At 36.5% G+C, this 18,340-nt stretch overlaps 1 protein-coding gene across 4 annotated transcripts in view; it reads right to left on the minus strand.

The window, feature by feature from the left end:
- Window positions 1-479: 479 nt before the first annotated feature.
- CTNNA2 (catenin alpha 2) overlaps window positions 480-18,340 on the minus strand; it is a 1,118,632-nt gene continuing 1,100,771 nt past the window's right edge. For 2 of the 4 annotated variants that reach the window (XM_040458373.1, XM_040458375.1), the window contains 2 exons: window positions 4,247-4,363; window positions 480-1,650 (listed from right to left, as the gene is read on the minus strand). In XM_040458373.1, the coding sequence (XP_040314307.1) occupies window positions 1,363-1,650; window positions 4,247-4,363 (405 nt within the window). In that variant the 3' untranslated portion in view covers window positions 480-1,362. The remainder of the gene's footprint in view (window positions 1,651-4,246; window positions 4,364-18,340) is intronic. The other 2 variants (XM_040458374.1, XM_040458377.1) reach the window with 1 other exon arrangement.

Consider the following 18,340-nt stretch of genomic DNA (forward strand, 5'->3'; position numbering starts at 1 on the left):
TGTTCTGGAGACATAATGTAATACGCTAACCTGTATGGATCATTCAAATGGAGGAGTTTTGGGCACTCAGATGAACATTTAGGTTTTTTTTTTCCTCACTTCTCAAGCCATAGCTGAAAGACTGCAGCCAACTTTTCCTTGCTAATGGGACAGAGGCCTTCTTTTCAAAATTCAAATATTTTGTAATTAATGAGCCTCCCTACAAACCTTGACTTTTTCCAGTTTTTGAGAACACATTATGTTTCTTAAGTTTATCCCAGGGCTGAATATGGCCCAGATAAGTCTCAGACATGACACTGTCATTTTAGATTATTTGAAAGTGAATAAAAAACAAGTAGGAAAACATGAAATAAAAACCAAAACAATTTCTAGACTGTAGAGATGACGCAGAGATATCACCCTTTTACCTCCAATTTCTAAAAAACAAAATGCATTTCTTTTATTAAGTATGCATTAAAAAAAGAAGCATTCTTCAGATGTCCAGATTATATGTGTTTATTTTGAGTTAGTGGATACAATGGCATATTAGATACCAGCACTCCAAGCTACACCTATGTATTTGCCTCTAAACCTTCACACGTCGTCAGTTTCCATTCTTCTAACATTCCACCACTGGGCCTCCTATTTCTAGCGATACCATAGTTCACATTTTTTAAAGGAAAAGAATTATCACCATATTGTGCTTCCAGTGCTCCCAGAAGGATTAGAATTGTCTCAAATAAGTGTTTATTTTCAGCAAAGGGGGAAAAATTGAAAATATGAGCACTAGTAATGGCAGTACTACGAGAGAAAGAATAGAATACAGATTAAAAGAGACATTTTGGCTGGATGAGTTAGTTTTTCCTTAGTAAAAAATCCACATAATATCATGGATGTGACTTGAAAGTTAAATTGTTCAATTTGTGGGCCACACACTTGAGCGTATTGGCTAGTACATTTTTGCACTGAAACAGAAGCAATACAAGCTTTATGTTCTACCATTACACTTCCAGATTTTTCACTTATTAAGATACCTGCCAACCTAATGATTCTTGCATGCATTAGAGTTTGCTTTTGTAGAATTAAGTTTATTATCCCCATCCCACCCACTCCCATAAACATTGCGATGCGAACTCTTTGCCCAATTTTATGAGAATGTTGCAAAGGACAGCTCTGTGCCACCTCGGGACAGGTAGTCCCTGTTCCCTCCCTGGCTACTGATGAATCAGTAGTATTGATCACATCTTATCTTACATGCAAACAGACACTGCTCCCTTAATTACCCCATGCCAGAGGCATACGAGTCAGCAGGTATGCATACAAAAATGGGATTAAAAAGAAAAGGAAAGGGGAAAAATGCTTTCTTTATTAAAGCCTATCGTCCTAGAATGAATCCATTGCTTTGAATTCACTTAAAGCCTGTACAGGCGAAATGTGTTTCTTCTGGGAACCTCGTCGAACTCGTGTCTGGAATTCTTCAGGCTTTTCTCTCTTCACAAGGGGCTTCTTCTCTGGAGCCTTCATCTTCCAAGACACAACCGGTGAGTTGACAGCTGCTGTCCCATAGACCTTCTGGTATTTGGTTGAGGCCACATAGGATGCTTTCACTGTGAGGACAACAGCATTCATCAGGTTTTTAGCTGCCTGGATGAGTGATGTGGCACTGTCCAGCTAAAGTGGGAGGACAAAGAAATACATCTGGGTTAGTCACAGCACATCATTCACAAGATGGCGGTGTAGCTGCACAGTTCAAACAGTGTCGTGCTTGTGCAAATATTCAATATTGACCAAAAAGAGAAAATTATTACGTGACAAAGCGAACAAGCTACAAAGAAGTCATTCTCTTCTATACGTAATCCCAAGGTAAAAAGATTAAAAAAAGAGGGTACTCTATAAGGCACAGCTTTCTAAAACTCCAATACCTGGAAAGCCCAAGCTCTTTTTAGCATGTAAGAATCCCAATGTAACAAGTTTTCCAAAGTGGAACATCTCATGTTATTACATTAGGCTGATTGGTAACAGTGACAATTACTCAAATGTTTAAAAGGCATTTGGCAGGAACTGCAGAATAAAAGGGTATTCAGGGTTACATCTCAGTTGTATGGCTGTTCCAGTGGAAGTATCTTTTTATAAAGCATTTCTAGAGCATGAGCTCAAGATTCGTAGGGATGCAGGCAGCTAAGCAGAGAGACATAGCCATGCTGCACTGCCTTTCATGAGATATTTGTTGGGCTTGAATATTTATTTAACTATTTTCAGGTCTTGAACATTCCTCCTACAAAAATAATTATGTTAGGTTCTTGTAGGTCAGAGAGCATTCAGTAAGACCCTTATAGCCACATGCTAATGAAATATTGATGCTCACTCTGTGGCAAACTATTTTAAGAACTTTGTATTTCCCCATTTAACTCACAAGCACCCTAGAGGGAGCAGTTATTGTCACTGCATTTTATGATGAGAGAGCTGGTGCATGTAGAGGTCTTATAATGTTCACAAGTTTATACTTGCTTAAGTGATGAAGTCCTTAAAGACTGTACCATAATGCCACACTGTTGGGTAGGATAACTTTTAAAATACTACAAGTCACAACTTAGAGTAGGTTTAGAAGCTCATCGTTAGACTCTAAGACCAGGTATGTTTTTATTTCACCTCTTTTCTGTCTTTAACCAGTTTGGCAGTGTGGTATATATTGTATACAAAAGCATTCAACCTGCTTCACTTCCTGGACTATATATGCTGGAAAAGTTCAAAACTACATTTCCCAGACTCCCTTTCAGCCAGGATTTTACAAGCGACCTAGTAAAAGGAAAGAATTAACAGTTGGCTAAGGAAATGTATCCATTGCAGTTAAATGAAGAATTGCAAGAATGATTCTCCTCCTTGAGATTGATGGGCTATAGCTGCATTAGCAAATGGGAGTTAGATATATACAACCTTCTCGGTGCAAGGTGATTAGCAAAGTTTTTAAGCTAAGGGACCTAACACTCTGTGGTTCCCCTATGTGATGTGACCTGCTCTCACTTTAACTTCTTGCCATTTTTTGTGACCACAGTACATCCCATGCAGTGACTGGACACATTAGAAGTTACATCTAAGGCCTCTGTGGTGCTGTTGCTCAGGCTGTTCTCTGGCCCATATATTGATTAGAGCTAAATAAATGTGATGCTAAACTTAAATTTTTTTTTTTTTTTTGACAAATGAGCTCTCAGTACTCCCGTCACCAAAGAAGCTCATAAAGTCAGATCATTGGGGAAAACAATGGAAGATTCTTTCTATGCATGAATTCCTTGTAATACCATAGAGTTGAGGTCTCACTATTAAAAAAAAAAAACAGATTAAAGGTCATTATTACATTGACCCCACAATATAAAGAAACAGAGTTGTGGCTTACAGCCATGATTCAGCAAATAGATAATTGACTGCTTTGTGAATTAAATCAACCAAATGCATAAAGTAACTACTTTACCACATCTATTACACCGTACAACGTGCACATATACCAAAATGACTGCTTACCCCATAATGTTTAATTTATAGAGCACAGATTTTGAAAGCTAGCTCAGGAAAAGCAAATTCTAGATTATTCATGTTAATAGAAGAGAAGCCAAGCACGGATTAGTACAGTGATTCTCTGAGTATAATCTATGAACCAGCAGTATCAGTATCACCTGGAAACCTGTTAGGCCACTCTCAGACTTCATGAATCAAAAATGTGTGATCCAGGGGATGCTGATGCATGCTAGAGATTGAGAACCACTAGATTAATGAAACCCAAGGACTATCTGAAGGTTTATTTCATCCAGTGATTTCAGGACTTTGCTCATACACGAGTTTGGTAATACCAGGGCCAGTTACATGGCTGAATTTGACTTTTTCATCTTTTCCATTATACCCCCAGGTAGAAGTGTAAATAATGAAGAAAGAGCTAGAGAGCAAATGTTGGGACAATTAGATCAGTCACAGTTTCTTTAGAAGCTAGATAACATACCCCTTGGCCAATTGGCAGTTTCCTATAAGTCTGTCAGGTTTCAAAAATGAGTAAGAGTCATTCATAAAGTGAGTTAATTCTGTTGTGTACCATGGGTAAAGAGAGGGGAGAATGGTATCAGGGACAGTTCTGTTGATTTGCTTCTGAGCAATAGAATTAGTAGAAGTAGAATAAGACAAGATGCATCTATTGCATTATTAAATGGTTCTCTGAAAGCAAATCTTGGGATAATTGAGTGGATCCAAAGAGAAGAATTACAAGTAAGTTGGAAATTTTTACCACAGATTCCATTTTCAGAAAGATGGTGTCTAATTCTGCAGCAAAAATATGATAGCCTGTCTCTTCTTCAGAACCCCTTTGCTCTCCCAGCCTGATGCAGGAATCCTGTAAATAGACCTAATACATTGATTGAGAGTGAGACAGCTCTGAAATATAAAGCCAATGATTTCATTCAAGCTATCTGGTAGGGTGGATACTGATTTGTGGCAAGGGGTAAGCTAGTGAGTGAGGAACCTGGTCAGCTAAACCTGAACAAATTATACTGCTAGACAATACTCCCAACCTAAAATTATAAGAAACTGTTTCTTAAAACTTGAATTCCCAAAGGATAACTTTGGCCATTCCCCTGTACCCATTTTAATGACAGATCACTGTTGGCACAATCAGAATTTGTTTTATTTAAAAATGGCTCTCCTTTATGCTTGTCCAAAATAGTACTGAGACCTGGTTTCCAACTGGCATGTTTTGTTAAAAATTCACTTTCTAAAGAAAGTACACTAAAAGACTAAGGCTACATGGTAAGAATTTTTTAATACAAGGCTTAGGAAAACTTAGTTAATATAACTGTATTCTGTTTTGTGATTTGTACTGTAACTATGGCATTTCAAACAAGGTATGTAAATGAATATGGACAAATGAAGTCCTAACAAGCAATACTAATTGGCTACTTAGGAGGTGTTTGACCTTGCATTTGTCCTTTTAATTAAACTGCATGGTTTAAGTTCCAAAAGTCCTTGAAGTAGGAATGATAGAACGTTTAGTGAGGTAATAAAATTGCTGCTGAAGTAATGGGCAAAAAGTAGGGGTCAGGACCTCTGTTTTCCTCCAAAACTTACCACCTGAACCACTATTTAATTTCCGGGTCTTGTTTTTCAGTGACCACCTTATCATTCAAAATGAACCTATCTCAATTATTAACTCTGTTTGGGTGGAAGCCTGTCCTTAAACTTGAAACCATTCTATGCAAATCGTGACTGAGTCTGGTGAGAGCAACCATTTCACTTTTGACTCTTAGTGTCACCTTGAAGCCTGAATTCTTTGTGACTAGATCTCCTGGCCTCAGTTGTGTTCCTGCCCAGTGCTCAGCCTTTCTCAGTCCTGGCTTTTGGGCATATTCCTTGCTTGGATTCACCCTCATGGCACCAGTGACTGAAACCTGATTCCTGCAGGTTTCTCTTATACTTGCTTAGTTTCTCCGAAGCACATTCACTACACAGTTTTAAGGCCTGGTTGTACTATTAGATGGAGCTCAGCAACTTTCGTGCTCTAAGCCTTTACCAGGGCTGATGTTCCTAGCTTTATAACAGCCTTAAAGTGGACTGGATTTCCACCGTTCCTCAAGTTAGCTAATACATTCCTTAATATGTACTGCTTAAACTCTGAGTAAAACCCAGACTTGTATCTTTTCCTGCTTGAGTCTTTTTATTCATATTTGACATTCCATTCAGTCCCTAGATCTAGTCTAGGAGAAGTGGCCTGATTTTCAGTTAATTTTAAAAATATGACTATGTGTGAGTCTCTGTCTGAGCCCCCTCAGTTTCCTTTCTTACCTGTTTCAGGGATGGTTGTGAGATTGAATGTAATACTATTATGCCTAGTTGGGCTGCAGAGGGGCCTTACAGCTTGCCAAACATCACATTGCAGCTAGGTGGTAAAGCCAAGACATAAGCCCATACAGCCTAACTACAGAGTCCATGGCTAACCATTGCTTGATGTCACTTCCCAGAGCCATGCATGGCAGATGAAGCCACAATCTATCACATTCTATCAACCTATGCTAGAATAATTAATTCTCCCCATTTAATCTCATACGTGTCTGCTGTCCCTAACCACAGAACCAGGCTTCTCCTAATTCTGTCATTTTTTAAAAAATATCAAAGTACTATTTTAAAAACATAACAGATGTTTCCTCACATCTTCTATTACAGTCATGAAAAGCAAATAAGGGTGGGGGAGCTGTTTCATAGCCATTTCTATAGGGTTTTTCTAGCTCTTTTTCTGCCTCTGTACTAGTCTTTTCTTCTTAACCCCACTCAAATTCTAATAGATTTCTCTTTCCCTACACCATTCTCATTTTGTGATTTGAACATAGAGAAAGAGGGAAGACGTTCCTGAATTGTGATTCTTCCATTGATTGATATTTGTGTTGTCTAATTCCTTATGTCAAAGATAAAGATTGTCAGGGGCACCTGGGTGACTCATTTGGTTAAGTGTCCGACTCTATTTTGGCTCAGGTCATGATCTCACAATTTTGTGAGTTTGAATCACGTCAGGCTCTGGGCTGACAGTGCGGAGCCTGCTTGGGATTCTCTGTCTCCCTCCCTCTCTGCCCCTCCCCGACTCACCAACTCTCAAAATACATAAACTTAAAAAAAAAAAAAAAGATGAATATTTTCACGAAAAGTACTTTCAATGACGCTTAAAATTTACAGCATCATCTGTAAGAAGATTTCTAAAACCCCATGTTGTAAATTTTACACCATTTCCTGAATATGGGGGTTATACCTTGCAAGAGTTGTTCAGTTTCAAAACACATAGACTTTGACACAAATGTAACTGTGTGACTCAAACTCTCCATTGAAAGTGCATCTACATTTCTGGAAATGCTGAATTTTCATTTATTCTTTTAGTCTATTCCTCCATCCTTCTACCTGCACAGTTATTCATCTAAGTATTTCTTTAGCTACTTACTATATATTTTGTGCCGACCACTGTGCTTGTGTTGGATATACATACACAGACACACAAACCACAAGGTTTAATGCTCTCTGATAAGTGGTCTACTAGGATGTATGGTGCTAAAGGGAAAGAGACAAAATAGGGTAGGAAAATTGTCATTGTGGGGGTGATATCCTAAACTCATTTTAATGGATTAAATATGTGGCTATTGGTGACTAGATGGTTGAGTGATAAGAAAGGAAACTTTGGAATTCCTAGTTAATATACCTGGGTATATATTGACGCTCTTAACCCATATGATAGAAATAAGAGGAAAGTGGAGGTGCTACAATATTAGCTCTGGACATTCTGAATTTGAGGCATCTGTGTTACATGTCAGTGAAGTTATCAAAGGGACATACAGTTGAAATTATGAGAATGAAACTTTAAGAAACCACATGTTTTCTTTATATTGGTCTTCCCAGTTATTTCATGAACAGTGCTCTGCATCCTATAGATATTTATTCAATTTCTGATTTCTTCTTCCCTTCATATTCGTTATTTAGTGTTTTCATAAACGGAGAATAAAATGCTGAATGAAATACTGAATCGATATTTTCTCTGACCAATAAGCGCAATACATCCAAAATTTTTCTCAGCATTATACTTTCAGGATCAAACCTAACATCATCAAGGAATATCTTAACTATTCCCTTGACAACCAAGGCTATTTTCTGTTAATTAGCAATCCTTCACCCTTGAAAATAATGGTGAGCTTCCTGGGGCCATCCAGCGATGAAATAAATGCAATATAGACTTAATATCTACCTTTAAAAACACATACAGCATTGTCAAAAGTCCAAAGTAATGTAAAAGAGGTGGAGGGAAACACGGTTAAATATATATGACACAGGAAATGTCTTAGGATGTTAATTTATGAGGGCCAGATATATAATCACAGAAGAAAATTAGGGTTTCACTATGTGTTCTGCATTAATCCATTTTAAGATTGTATACAGAGATAGAAATATAGTCTGGAAACAAATCTATTTTCAAAAAACCTGATTTTTACCAAAAAAAAAAAATAATAAATAAACCATAAATGGTAATTCATGGAAATCTCCAGTACCAAGCAATCTGTCCTTGGCTTAAAAATAATGCAAATGACATGGGACTACTGGCTGAACTAAACAGAATAAAAGAAACCAAATTCATTTCAAGATAATTTTGATGTATAAAAATGAAGTAACATTACTTAATTACCTCAGAAATGCCTGGGGCAGGGAACCCAGGACCATTTGGACCTAGGCTATTTACATCTTCTCAAGTCAGATGTGATAGTGCTAATGATTTTGAGAATGCAAAAATGGTTCTGCAAATATGGATAGAGTCCATTTTAGCCTCTTGCAAGATATTTTAGTGGAAATAACATAGTATTCATATCTAAGAAGTATTTTAATGGGACTATACTATACATGATCAGGCCGGGGATAGTGTTTTGCAGGAAGAAAGTTGTAATGAGAGAACTGACAATAAATTGAAAGTAAACACTGTGAGAAAACTGGAATCATTCTACTGGAGCTGGTCATTTATTTATAAACAGTTATCGCCCCAAAAGGAGTCACAAATTGCTTGCAGGAAGAAAAAACAAAAAAACAAAAACCCACCTTTGCTACAAGTCTGCTTTGCTGTTAATGAATGGGAGGTTAGAAACCCAGAGTATTGGAGCCTATTATCCACCAAGAAGAACATTTCATGTTTTAAAAATCCATGAGGCTTTGAAAAGATATTTGATCTCCTTAGAAACTGTGATACATTTGAAATACCTGCCTACTTCTTCCCTGGTCTATATCAGTAACACTTTTTAAAAGGTCTAGCAAGTCCAGGGTAATAAATAACTCAAGCAAACAAAGGCAGGGTGAAAAGGTTCAGCCTAACCAAATCTTTCCCTGCTTTATGGATGTTTACACACTTGCAAATAAGAAAACTCCTTTGTGGTAAACCCTCATTTCAGTGTTCTAGTCCACTCACTCTTCATCAAACAACAGTGAACTAAGTTAGCAAAACCACATTCCTTCTGGATAATATAGTGACAGTGGTGAACATAGGGCAGGAATTTGCCCCTCATCATTATGGTGGCCCTGGCAGGCATTATTAGTTAGCTGTGACACTTTGCTCCCTCAAAAGCTGCTGAGGCGCATGGAAAAAGAAACTTCTTTGCCTCCTTTCTCCTAGAGGTCACGTTTTGACGGAGTTGTTAAAAACTACTTGACACAGCTTATAACACAGATTCATCATGTACTATATATCTACTTCTATATTTAAATGGAATTGTTTAATACCATTTTTTGTTTCTACCAGATTGCTGACAAGTATTTTTATCTAAATGATGGTCTATTTATTCTTGTTCCTATAGCTGATACCATAACAGGAGTGCTTTGATTAATGAAATCATTAAACAGAAGACATAAGTATTAAATGAAGTTCAAAGTATGAGGGAGATTATTTTAAATCGGATGATAAAAATTAGCTGAATAGATTAACAAGTATGGTATCTGATGTGAAATGATCACCATTGGTATGCTGCAATAATCCTCCAAGAAAAAAGTGCACCAAACCTGGTAACATTAGAACACGTAATGATCTTTCATAAATGACATCTACAGTACTGTGGGATAACTCCTGAAGAGTTGGCTTAATCCCAGGGGTATTCCCATTTCACTGTGGTATCTTGAAGAGCAAATGTTTTACAAGTCTAAGTAGTGGATCAATCACGACATAGAGGATAAGAGGTCTGTTATTTTTTTCTGCAGGGCTACTTGAATGATGCCAGGGAGGCAGCTGGTGCTCTACAACTGCTGAAGACCAGTTGTTATGAAATCTGTATGTAATGGCTCAAGATTAAGTTGGCAAAGGCCTTAGGAGAAAAGCACTGCCATCTAAGAAAAAAAAATCTCCATAGCACTGCTGAGAAATTTACCAATTGGCTCTCAGATAACTTTTTCAACTGGACAAATTTGTGTCTTTGTTTTTAATTCATTTAGGTAGGTAGTAGCACTTCATAGTCAGCCAGTCCACTGATTAACTGTCTTCATTTGCATTTTTTCAATTATAGGTAAGTAAACCTTGGGGACTCCCATGAAGGCTTAATTACAGTCAACAAATTTCCTAAATATGGCTTAGAGCCATTTTTTTTTCTCACTATTAAAGGCAGAACATTTTTTTCCCCCTCAACCCACAACAAGGCATTCTTGCTAACCGTGGAATCCCAAGGAGAAGTGGGAATATCAAGAGGTGTTGGCCCTTGGAAAGTTAGGAACACACATGTCTGTTAATCTAGGACTCTGTATCTCTTTTTTCTATGCTTCTTCCTTCTCTGATACTTCAAGATTTCCTGACCCAGAGCCTTCTCTGGATTGTTGTCACATAACAAAAGAACCTTAGGCAACAGTGGTGCCAATAGATTTTTAGGCACCCACAGGACTGGGAGATATTCCTGGGTCAAAAGATCATCTTTGTGTCACATAAATATAGGACGCATTGATTGCTGATCTTATCATCTGTTAGCATGAGCATGTCCTACTACATAGTATGAACCTTGGATTGTTACTTGTCAAAGGACTAACGCTCCTTTTCACCTTCCCTGTAGGAGAGCCAGCTAGTACTACCTTTGACTGATTTCCCTAAGCATTATCATCATGACTGGGAGACATACCTAAGACAACCTATTGATACATGATGAAGACTAACACCTTATGAAATGTCTCCTAGGCTCTAGCATGCAATGTGCAACAATTCCGAAAAGAATAGACAAAAGTCAAGGACCACAGATTTGGATGCTAGAAGACTGTGCTTGGTGAGTAAGCATAATCAGAAGGCCTTTGTAATTACTTTCTTTTACTTCCCTTCACATTCAACCACTAGGAGTTGTGTTACATGGCATTATATGTTGGGGAAAGTAAACTCTCGTCCAGCTCAAGACCCTCCCCTTATCATGGTGTGGGGGGGGGGGGTCTTGAAAGAGCTGGTTGAAGCTTTTGTTGCTACGTAAATTGTAGATAAACAGTCTTTTTCCTCAGGCGGTTTTGTTGCCTCTCCTCAAGATCCTAGACCCCTTTCCCAATATATTCTTACATATCAGGTGCGACCTCCTCTTCTCCCCTCACCTTTCCATATTTTCCTCCCTTATAGTGAAGGAAAACTTGGGCTCTAGAGTTCAAACCCTACTTGGACTGATACTGGCTATGTGATTTTGAAAGAGCTACCTAACCTAGCTCTACCTCAATCATCCTAGAAAGTGCTTGTTTCATTTTTATTTAAAGATTTTAAGTATTAAATGAGAGAATGCCCTCAGAGCTAAGTGTCTGGCAAATGGTAGGCCCATAACCAATTTTAAGCTTTTATTACTGTTGTGATCCATGTTTCCTTAAATGACTATTTGAGTCCAAAATGATCTTTTAAAATTATATTTCTTGGATTCTACTTCCTCTTCTTCACTTTCTCCTTTAAAGGTTCCCCCTGCTATCATGCATTTGGACTTTCTCCAAACCTCTTCTTACTGAAGTTACCGCCACTTGCTCTCAATGCCTGTATACTTGGCTTGCTCTCAATGCCTGTATATCAGTTTTAATGTGATAGGGAATAAAGACATGAAGAAATTCACAAGGGGAATAGAAAAGTATCAAAAGATTAGTATGTTTTCTAATACTACTCAACTCTTCAGAAGGAGGAAATTATAAATCAAGATTCAGTACAAGAAAATATGGGGGTTTTACCTATATATATGACACTCATAATGTCTAAGAACATTTTGGGCTTGATTGGGGTTGGAGAAAGACTGAAAGAAGAAAAGAAAATGGCTATAGTTAGAGATATAGAGAAGGTAATATAGTCTATGAAAGTGATATTTACACCTCTAATTTGAGAGGCAACAAAAGAAATAGTATGAAATATTTTCCCCAACCACTTACAGGGCCTAAAATTCAGGCTCTCAATTTCGGTCAAAATTTCTTTCACGTAAAAACTGGTACCCCTTTCACTAAACTCAAAGGCACCAGAAATAACAAGTATTGGTTGGAATGCAAGCTGGTACAGCCACTGTGGAAAACAGTATGGGGGTTTCTCAAAAACTTAAATTACAATATCCAGTAATTCCACTATTGGGTATTAACCCAAATGAAACAAGGACACTAATTTAAAAAGATACATGGACTACTCTGCTTATTTGAACATTGTTTATAATAGCCAAGGCATGCAAGCAACCCCAGTGCCCATCAATAGATGCAGTTTATATATACATGCACACAATAGAATATTAGTCATCTATATAAAAAGAGTGAAATCTTACCATTTACAACATAGATTGACCTAGAGAGTATGAAAGACAAATACCATATGATATCACTCATAAGTAGAATTTAAGACACAAAATAAGGCAAACAGAGAACAAACTAGTGAGTGCCAGAGGAGAGGTGAATGGAAGGCTAAGTGAAATAGATGAAGAGGACTGAGGTGGACACTTATCATGGGGAGTCCTGAGTAATATATAGAATTATTGAACCATTATACACCACCAAATAATGACACTGTTAATTATATTGAATACACAAAATTCTAGCATGTAACAGTTACACAAAAGGAGCCTCTTTTGGCCTAGGAAGGCCCATCAAACACTGAAGATCAACCTCCTAAGCCCGGTGCTTAATCTCTATCAAAACATGAACAACTGGGTTCCCTAGAGTGGTTTTCTAAAGTTTTAAATGTTTCCCCACAAAATGATCTCTCTTTAATTTTTAGCCCACTGGATGTAGCACCTGCCATCTCTACTTACGACTGACCTATCTTGTCATCTAAATCCAGCAAAAGACTCACAGTTTTGGATCTATATATTCTTTAGGGGTACTGTCAAGTCCTATCCAACAAGCTTCCAATACTGTTGCTACCTTTCACTGGACTGTGCTCATATTTATCAAGGAAGTAAGTTACCAAAGGGTAGAATTTTAGAATAGATCTTCCTTTGAAAAAAATCTGGGGTGATTAGAAGTCAAAATCTAAGGGAAGTACAGTTCCTGAGCTGTGGTCTGGGAAGGCCAGGAGTAGGAGAGGTGAAAAACAAAGAAAACACAGTGGAGAACCTCAAGAAAAGCTCTACTTCTCAATGCTCCAAGTCTCTTCCAAAATCAATAATGCAAGGATGGCTGATGTTTATCATACTTGCTACCATTTCTTCCTTCACTGGTACATTTAGTAGGCATGGCCAGTAAACAATAGCCCTTTGTCTTAGACATGATCTCAGAATTCTCAAAACACAGCCCAATCAATCACTAACAATTCATGAGAGTTAGCAAACAAGATAAAACCCATTTAAAGAACAGAGCATAACTAGAAGAAAACATTTTATGAGTAAAAGAAAACATATAGTAAAGGCTGCATGAAGGCTAAAGAACAAAAGTAGTAAACTCAATTATATCTAAAAAAAATGAGTTAAGGCGATTCACAAAAAGATGTAAAATATGCAATATGGAAGGGGGACTCAAAACAGGTTTTTTTTTAGAATGTGTTTGAACTGGAGTGACTATCAACTTAATATGGGCCACTATATAGTTCATGTGTTCTATATTAACCTCATGGTAAAAACCTATAATACACAAAAAATAGTCAAGCATAAAACTAGAGAAATTCATCAATTACAAGGAAAGAAAGGAATATAGAACTTCCAAAACAGTGAACAAAATGGCAATATGTAGAAACCTATCAATAATTAAATGTAAATGGTCTAGGGGCACCTGGGTGGCTCATGAAGTTAAGTGTCCAATTCTTGGCTTGGGATCAGGTCATGATCTCACATTTTGTGAGTTCGAGTCCAGCACTGGGCCCTAGGCTGACAGTTTCTCTCTCTCTCTGTTCAAAATAAACAAACATTAAAAAAAATAAATGTAAGTGGTCTAAATTGTCCAAAAGACATAAGGTGATGGAATGTACAAAAAAAAAAATAATAGTACTTATCTATATGTTGCCTAGAGACACTGACTTCAGACCTAAAGACACACATAGAATTTAAATAAAGAGAAGGAAAAAGTCTCTACAAGAGACTACAAATATCTATGCAACCAACATTGGAGAACCTAAATATATAAGGCAAATATTAACAGATATAAAGGTAGAAATGGACAGCAATAGAATAATAAGGAATTTAAACAGCCCACTTATATCAATGGATAGATCATCCAGGCAGAAAGTCAAGAAGGAAACAGTGTCTTTGAATAACACACTGCACCAGCTTAATTTAATAAATGTGTACAGAACATTCCATCCAAAAACTATTCTCCAGGTTATATAACCTATTATTCCCTAAAGCAAGTCGCAATAAATTCAAAAAGACAGGAATCATATCCTGCATCTTAGCCAACTACAGTGGTATGAAACTAGAAATCAATTACAAGAAAAAAACATGGAAAAAACACAAACCTTTGGAGGCTAAACATCATGGCACTAACAGTCAACATGCTGACAAAGATATTAATAATGAAATTTAAAAGTGGAGAAAAATTAAAGCAGTCCAAAATCACTGGGACACAGCAAAAGCCATTGTAAGAGTAAATTTATACAATCCAGGACTACCTCAAGAAACAGAAGCAATCTTAAATAAATAATCTTATACCCGCAGGAACTAGAAAAAGAAGAATAAAAGTACAAAGTTAGTATACAGAGGGAAATAAAGATCAGAACCCAGAAATAAGTGAAATAGAGACTAAATAACCAAAGAAAAAATCAATGAAATCAAGAGTTGTTTTTTGAAAAGATAAACAGAATTGACAAACCTTTAGAAAGTCTCATCAAGAAAGAGAATTAACCACCAACACCACAGAAATACAAATGACTGTATAAGACAGCTACAAAACATTAGAAGAAATGGATAAATTCCTAGAAACATAATTTTCCAAAACTGAGCCAGGAGGAAGTAGGTAATCTGAACAGTAATGAGATTGCATTAACAGTCAAAAAACTCCCAACGAACAGAAGTCCAGGACCAGATGGGTTCACAGGTGAATTCCACCAAAAATTTAAAGTAAAATGTTAATACCTATTCTCCTCAAACTGTTCTAAAAAAATAGAATAGGGAAGAAAGCTTCCAAATTCATTCTGCAAAGCCAGAATTATGGCACCAAAACCAAAGACACTATAAAACAAAACAACAAAAAACTAAAGCCTGATGACCATAGATCCAAAAATCCTCAACAAAGTGTTAGTAAATTACATTTACCAATGCATTACAAGTATCATTCACCACAATGAATTGGATTTATGCTGGCAGTGCAAGGATAGTTTAATATCCATAGATCAGCATGATACATCACACTAACAAAACAAAGAATAAAAATTAAATAATCTCAATAGATGCAGAAAAAGTGTTTGACAAAATTCAACATTCATTCATAATAAAAACTATCAACAAAGTAAGTAGGTTTAGTGGAAACATTTCTGAACATAATAAAGGTCATACATGACAAACTCACACCTAACATCATACTCAATGGTGAAAAACTAAGAGCTTTTCATCTGTCAGGAAAACAACAAGGGTGTCAAATCTTGCCATTTTTATTCAACATACTACTCCAAGTTCTAGCCACAGCAATTAGACAACAAAAATAAGAGCCATCCAAATTGGTAAGGAAGTGAAACTTTCACTATTTATATAGGAGATAATATTAAATGTAGAAAACACTAGATTTCACCAAAAAATTATTAGAATAAATTATTTCAGCAAGGTCACAGGGTACAAAAGTCATTTATAATAATCTGTTGCATTTCTATACGCTAATAACAGAGTAGCAGAAAGAGAATTAAGAAAATCATTCCTTTTACAATTGTACCAAAAAGAATATAACTAGAAATTAACCAGGGAAGTAAAAGACCTGTATACTGAAAACTATAAAACATTAATGAAAGAAATAGAAGATGGCACATACAAATGTAAAGATATATCATGCTCATGTATCAGAAGAACATTGCTAAAATGTCCCTACTACTCAAATCTACAGATCCAATGTAATACTTATCAAAGTACCAATAGCATTTTTCACAGAACTAGAACAAGGGATCCTAAAATTTGTATGGAACTACAAAAGACCCTGAACGGCCAAAGCAATCTTGAGAACGGACAAAGCTGGAGGTGTCACAATCCAAGACTGCAAAGTATACTACAAAGCTGTAGTAATCAAAACAGTATGGTACTGGCACAAAAACAGATCAATGGAAGAAAAACAGAGTCCAGAAATAAATCCACAGTTATATGGTCAATTAATGACAAAGAGGGCGAGAACATGTTAGGGAATATATTGGAGAAAAGACAATCTCTTCAATAAATGGTACGGGCAAAAATGGACAGCTATACACAGAAGAATGAAACTGGACCACTTTCCTACACAATACACAAAGTCCTGGAAGAAAGCACAGGCAGTAATCTCTTTGACATGGCCTTAGCAACATTTATCTATCTATGTCTCCTCAGGCAAAAACAAACCAACAACAACAACAAAAAGGCATAAATAAACTATTGAGACTATACCAAAATAGAAAGCTTTTGCACAGCAAAGGAAACTATAAAAAAAAAGGCAACCTACTGAATGAGAGAAGTTATTTGCAAATATATATTTTCAATATGAACACCTTATCAGATATAGTACTTACACAATTCCCCACCAAAAAAACAAAAACAAAAAACAAAAAAACAATTTGACTTAAAAATGAACAGAGGATCTAAATAGACATTTTTCCATATAAGACCTACAGATGGCCAACAGATATGAAAAGACGCTCAGTGTCACTTATTATCAGGGAAATGCCAATCAAAACAACAATGAGGTATTAGCTTACACATGTCAGAATAGCAAAGTGACAAGAAGCAAATATTGGCAAGGATGTGGAGAAAAGGGAACCTTCATGCACTGTTGGTAGAAATGTAAATCAGTGCAGCCAATACATAAAACAGTATGGAGACTCCTCAAAGAATTAAAAATAGAAATACTACATGATCTAGTAATTCCACTACAGGGCATTTATCAGCCCCCAAAAACTAAACCAGTAATTCAAAAAGATATATGCACCCATAGGTTTATCATAGCATTATCTACGGTAGAAGTAAGATATGAAGCAACCCATGGATGGATGAAGATGTGGTATGATACATACAATGCAATATTATTCAGCCATAACAATGAATGAGATTTTGCCACTTGCAACAACATGCATGGACCTGGAGAGTATTAGGTTAAGTGAAATAAGTTGGATAAGGACAAATACAATATAATTTCACTCATATGTGGACTCTGAAAACCCAAACAAATGAACAAACAAATAAAGCAGGAATAGACCCATAAATACAGAGAAAAACCTGGAAGTTGCCTGAGGGAAGGACTGGGAGGGGAATGGGAAAAATGGATGAAAGAGAGTGGGAGGTACAGGTTTCTAGTTATGGAATAAGTGAGTCATGGGGCTGAAAGGTACAGCATAGGAAATACAGTCAATCGTATTGTAATACCATTTTTGTATGATGACAGATGGTGGCTATCCTTGTAAGCATAGTGTAACAGAGTTCTCCAATCACTAAGTTGTACACCTGAAACTCATATAACTTTGTGTGTTGACTATACATCAATTGAAATAAATGTTTTAGAAAACAGATTAAACACACTATATACATGATGGGCCATCTAAACCCCTCCCCCTATAAAAGGCTATGCTGTAAGAGTAGCATATTAATATCATTTCTCCCTCATTATCATAATTTGTCCTCATAATTCATAAAGAATGGTATCTTAAATATAATGCAGAAAACTTTTAGACACATATGTAACTGGGTAAAATAATTCACTGTATTAACCTAAAATTAACTCTTCTTTCATTAGAGAAATGAGAATTACAACAAGAAGAAATGGATATCATTATTCAAGGATTCATAAGAGGTCTTCAGTATATTGCATAGTAAAACCAGTAATTTTAATTAACCTCATTTTAAATTAGAGCAGTTAATACATAGCCTTTTTTTAATAATTGAATACATTTTTCTGCCTACTTTAAAACATTTGTTGAGTAGACATAGAATAATACCCTCCAAATCTTTTGCTTTCTTCCTGGTCACTTCTTTTCCCATTGTGAGATGTAACCCATTATCAATTTTCTCACGTATTCGAGTAATTTCCAAGCACTCACAGTGTAGGCTGTCACAGATTCAGGTGGAGGTTTCCTTTCTTTAGTTCAGAGCACAACTCAATTAGTTGTAACCATTGAGTCTTTAACTTCCACCTAGATACTACTTCAGGTTCTTGCAAGACTTGTTACTTTAACAAAGAAGATTCTAAGCAGATCTTATTGACTCTTCCCAACATTCCAGAGATAGAAAGGTTCTATGATTAACCCCACCTCTCCCTAAAACCT

Source organism: Herpailurus yagouaroundi, unplaced genomic scaffold, assembly GCF_014898765.1.
Source record: "Herpailurus yagouaroundi ecotype Mexico unplaced genomic scaffold, PumYag 221, whole genome shotgun sequence".
Lineage (NCBI taxonomy): Eukaryota > Metazoa > Chordata > Mammalia > Carnivora > Felidae > Herpailurus > Herpailurus yagouaroundi.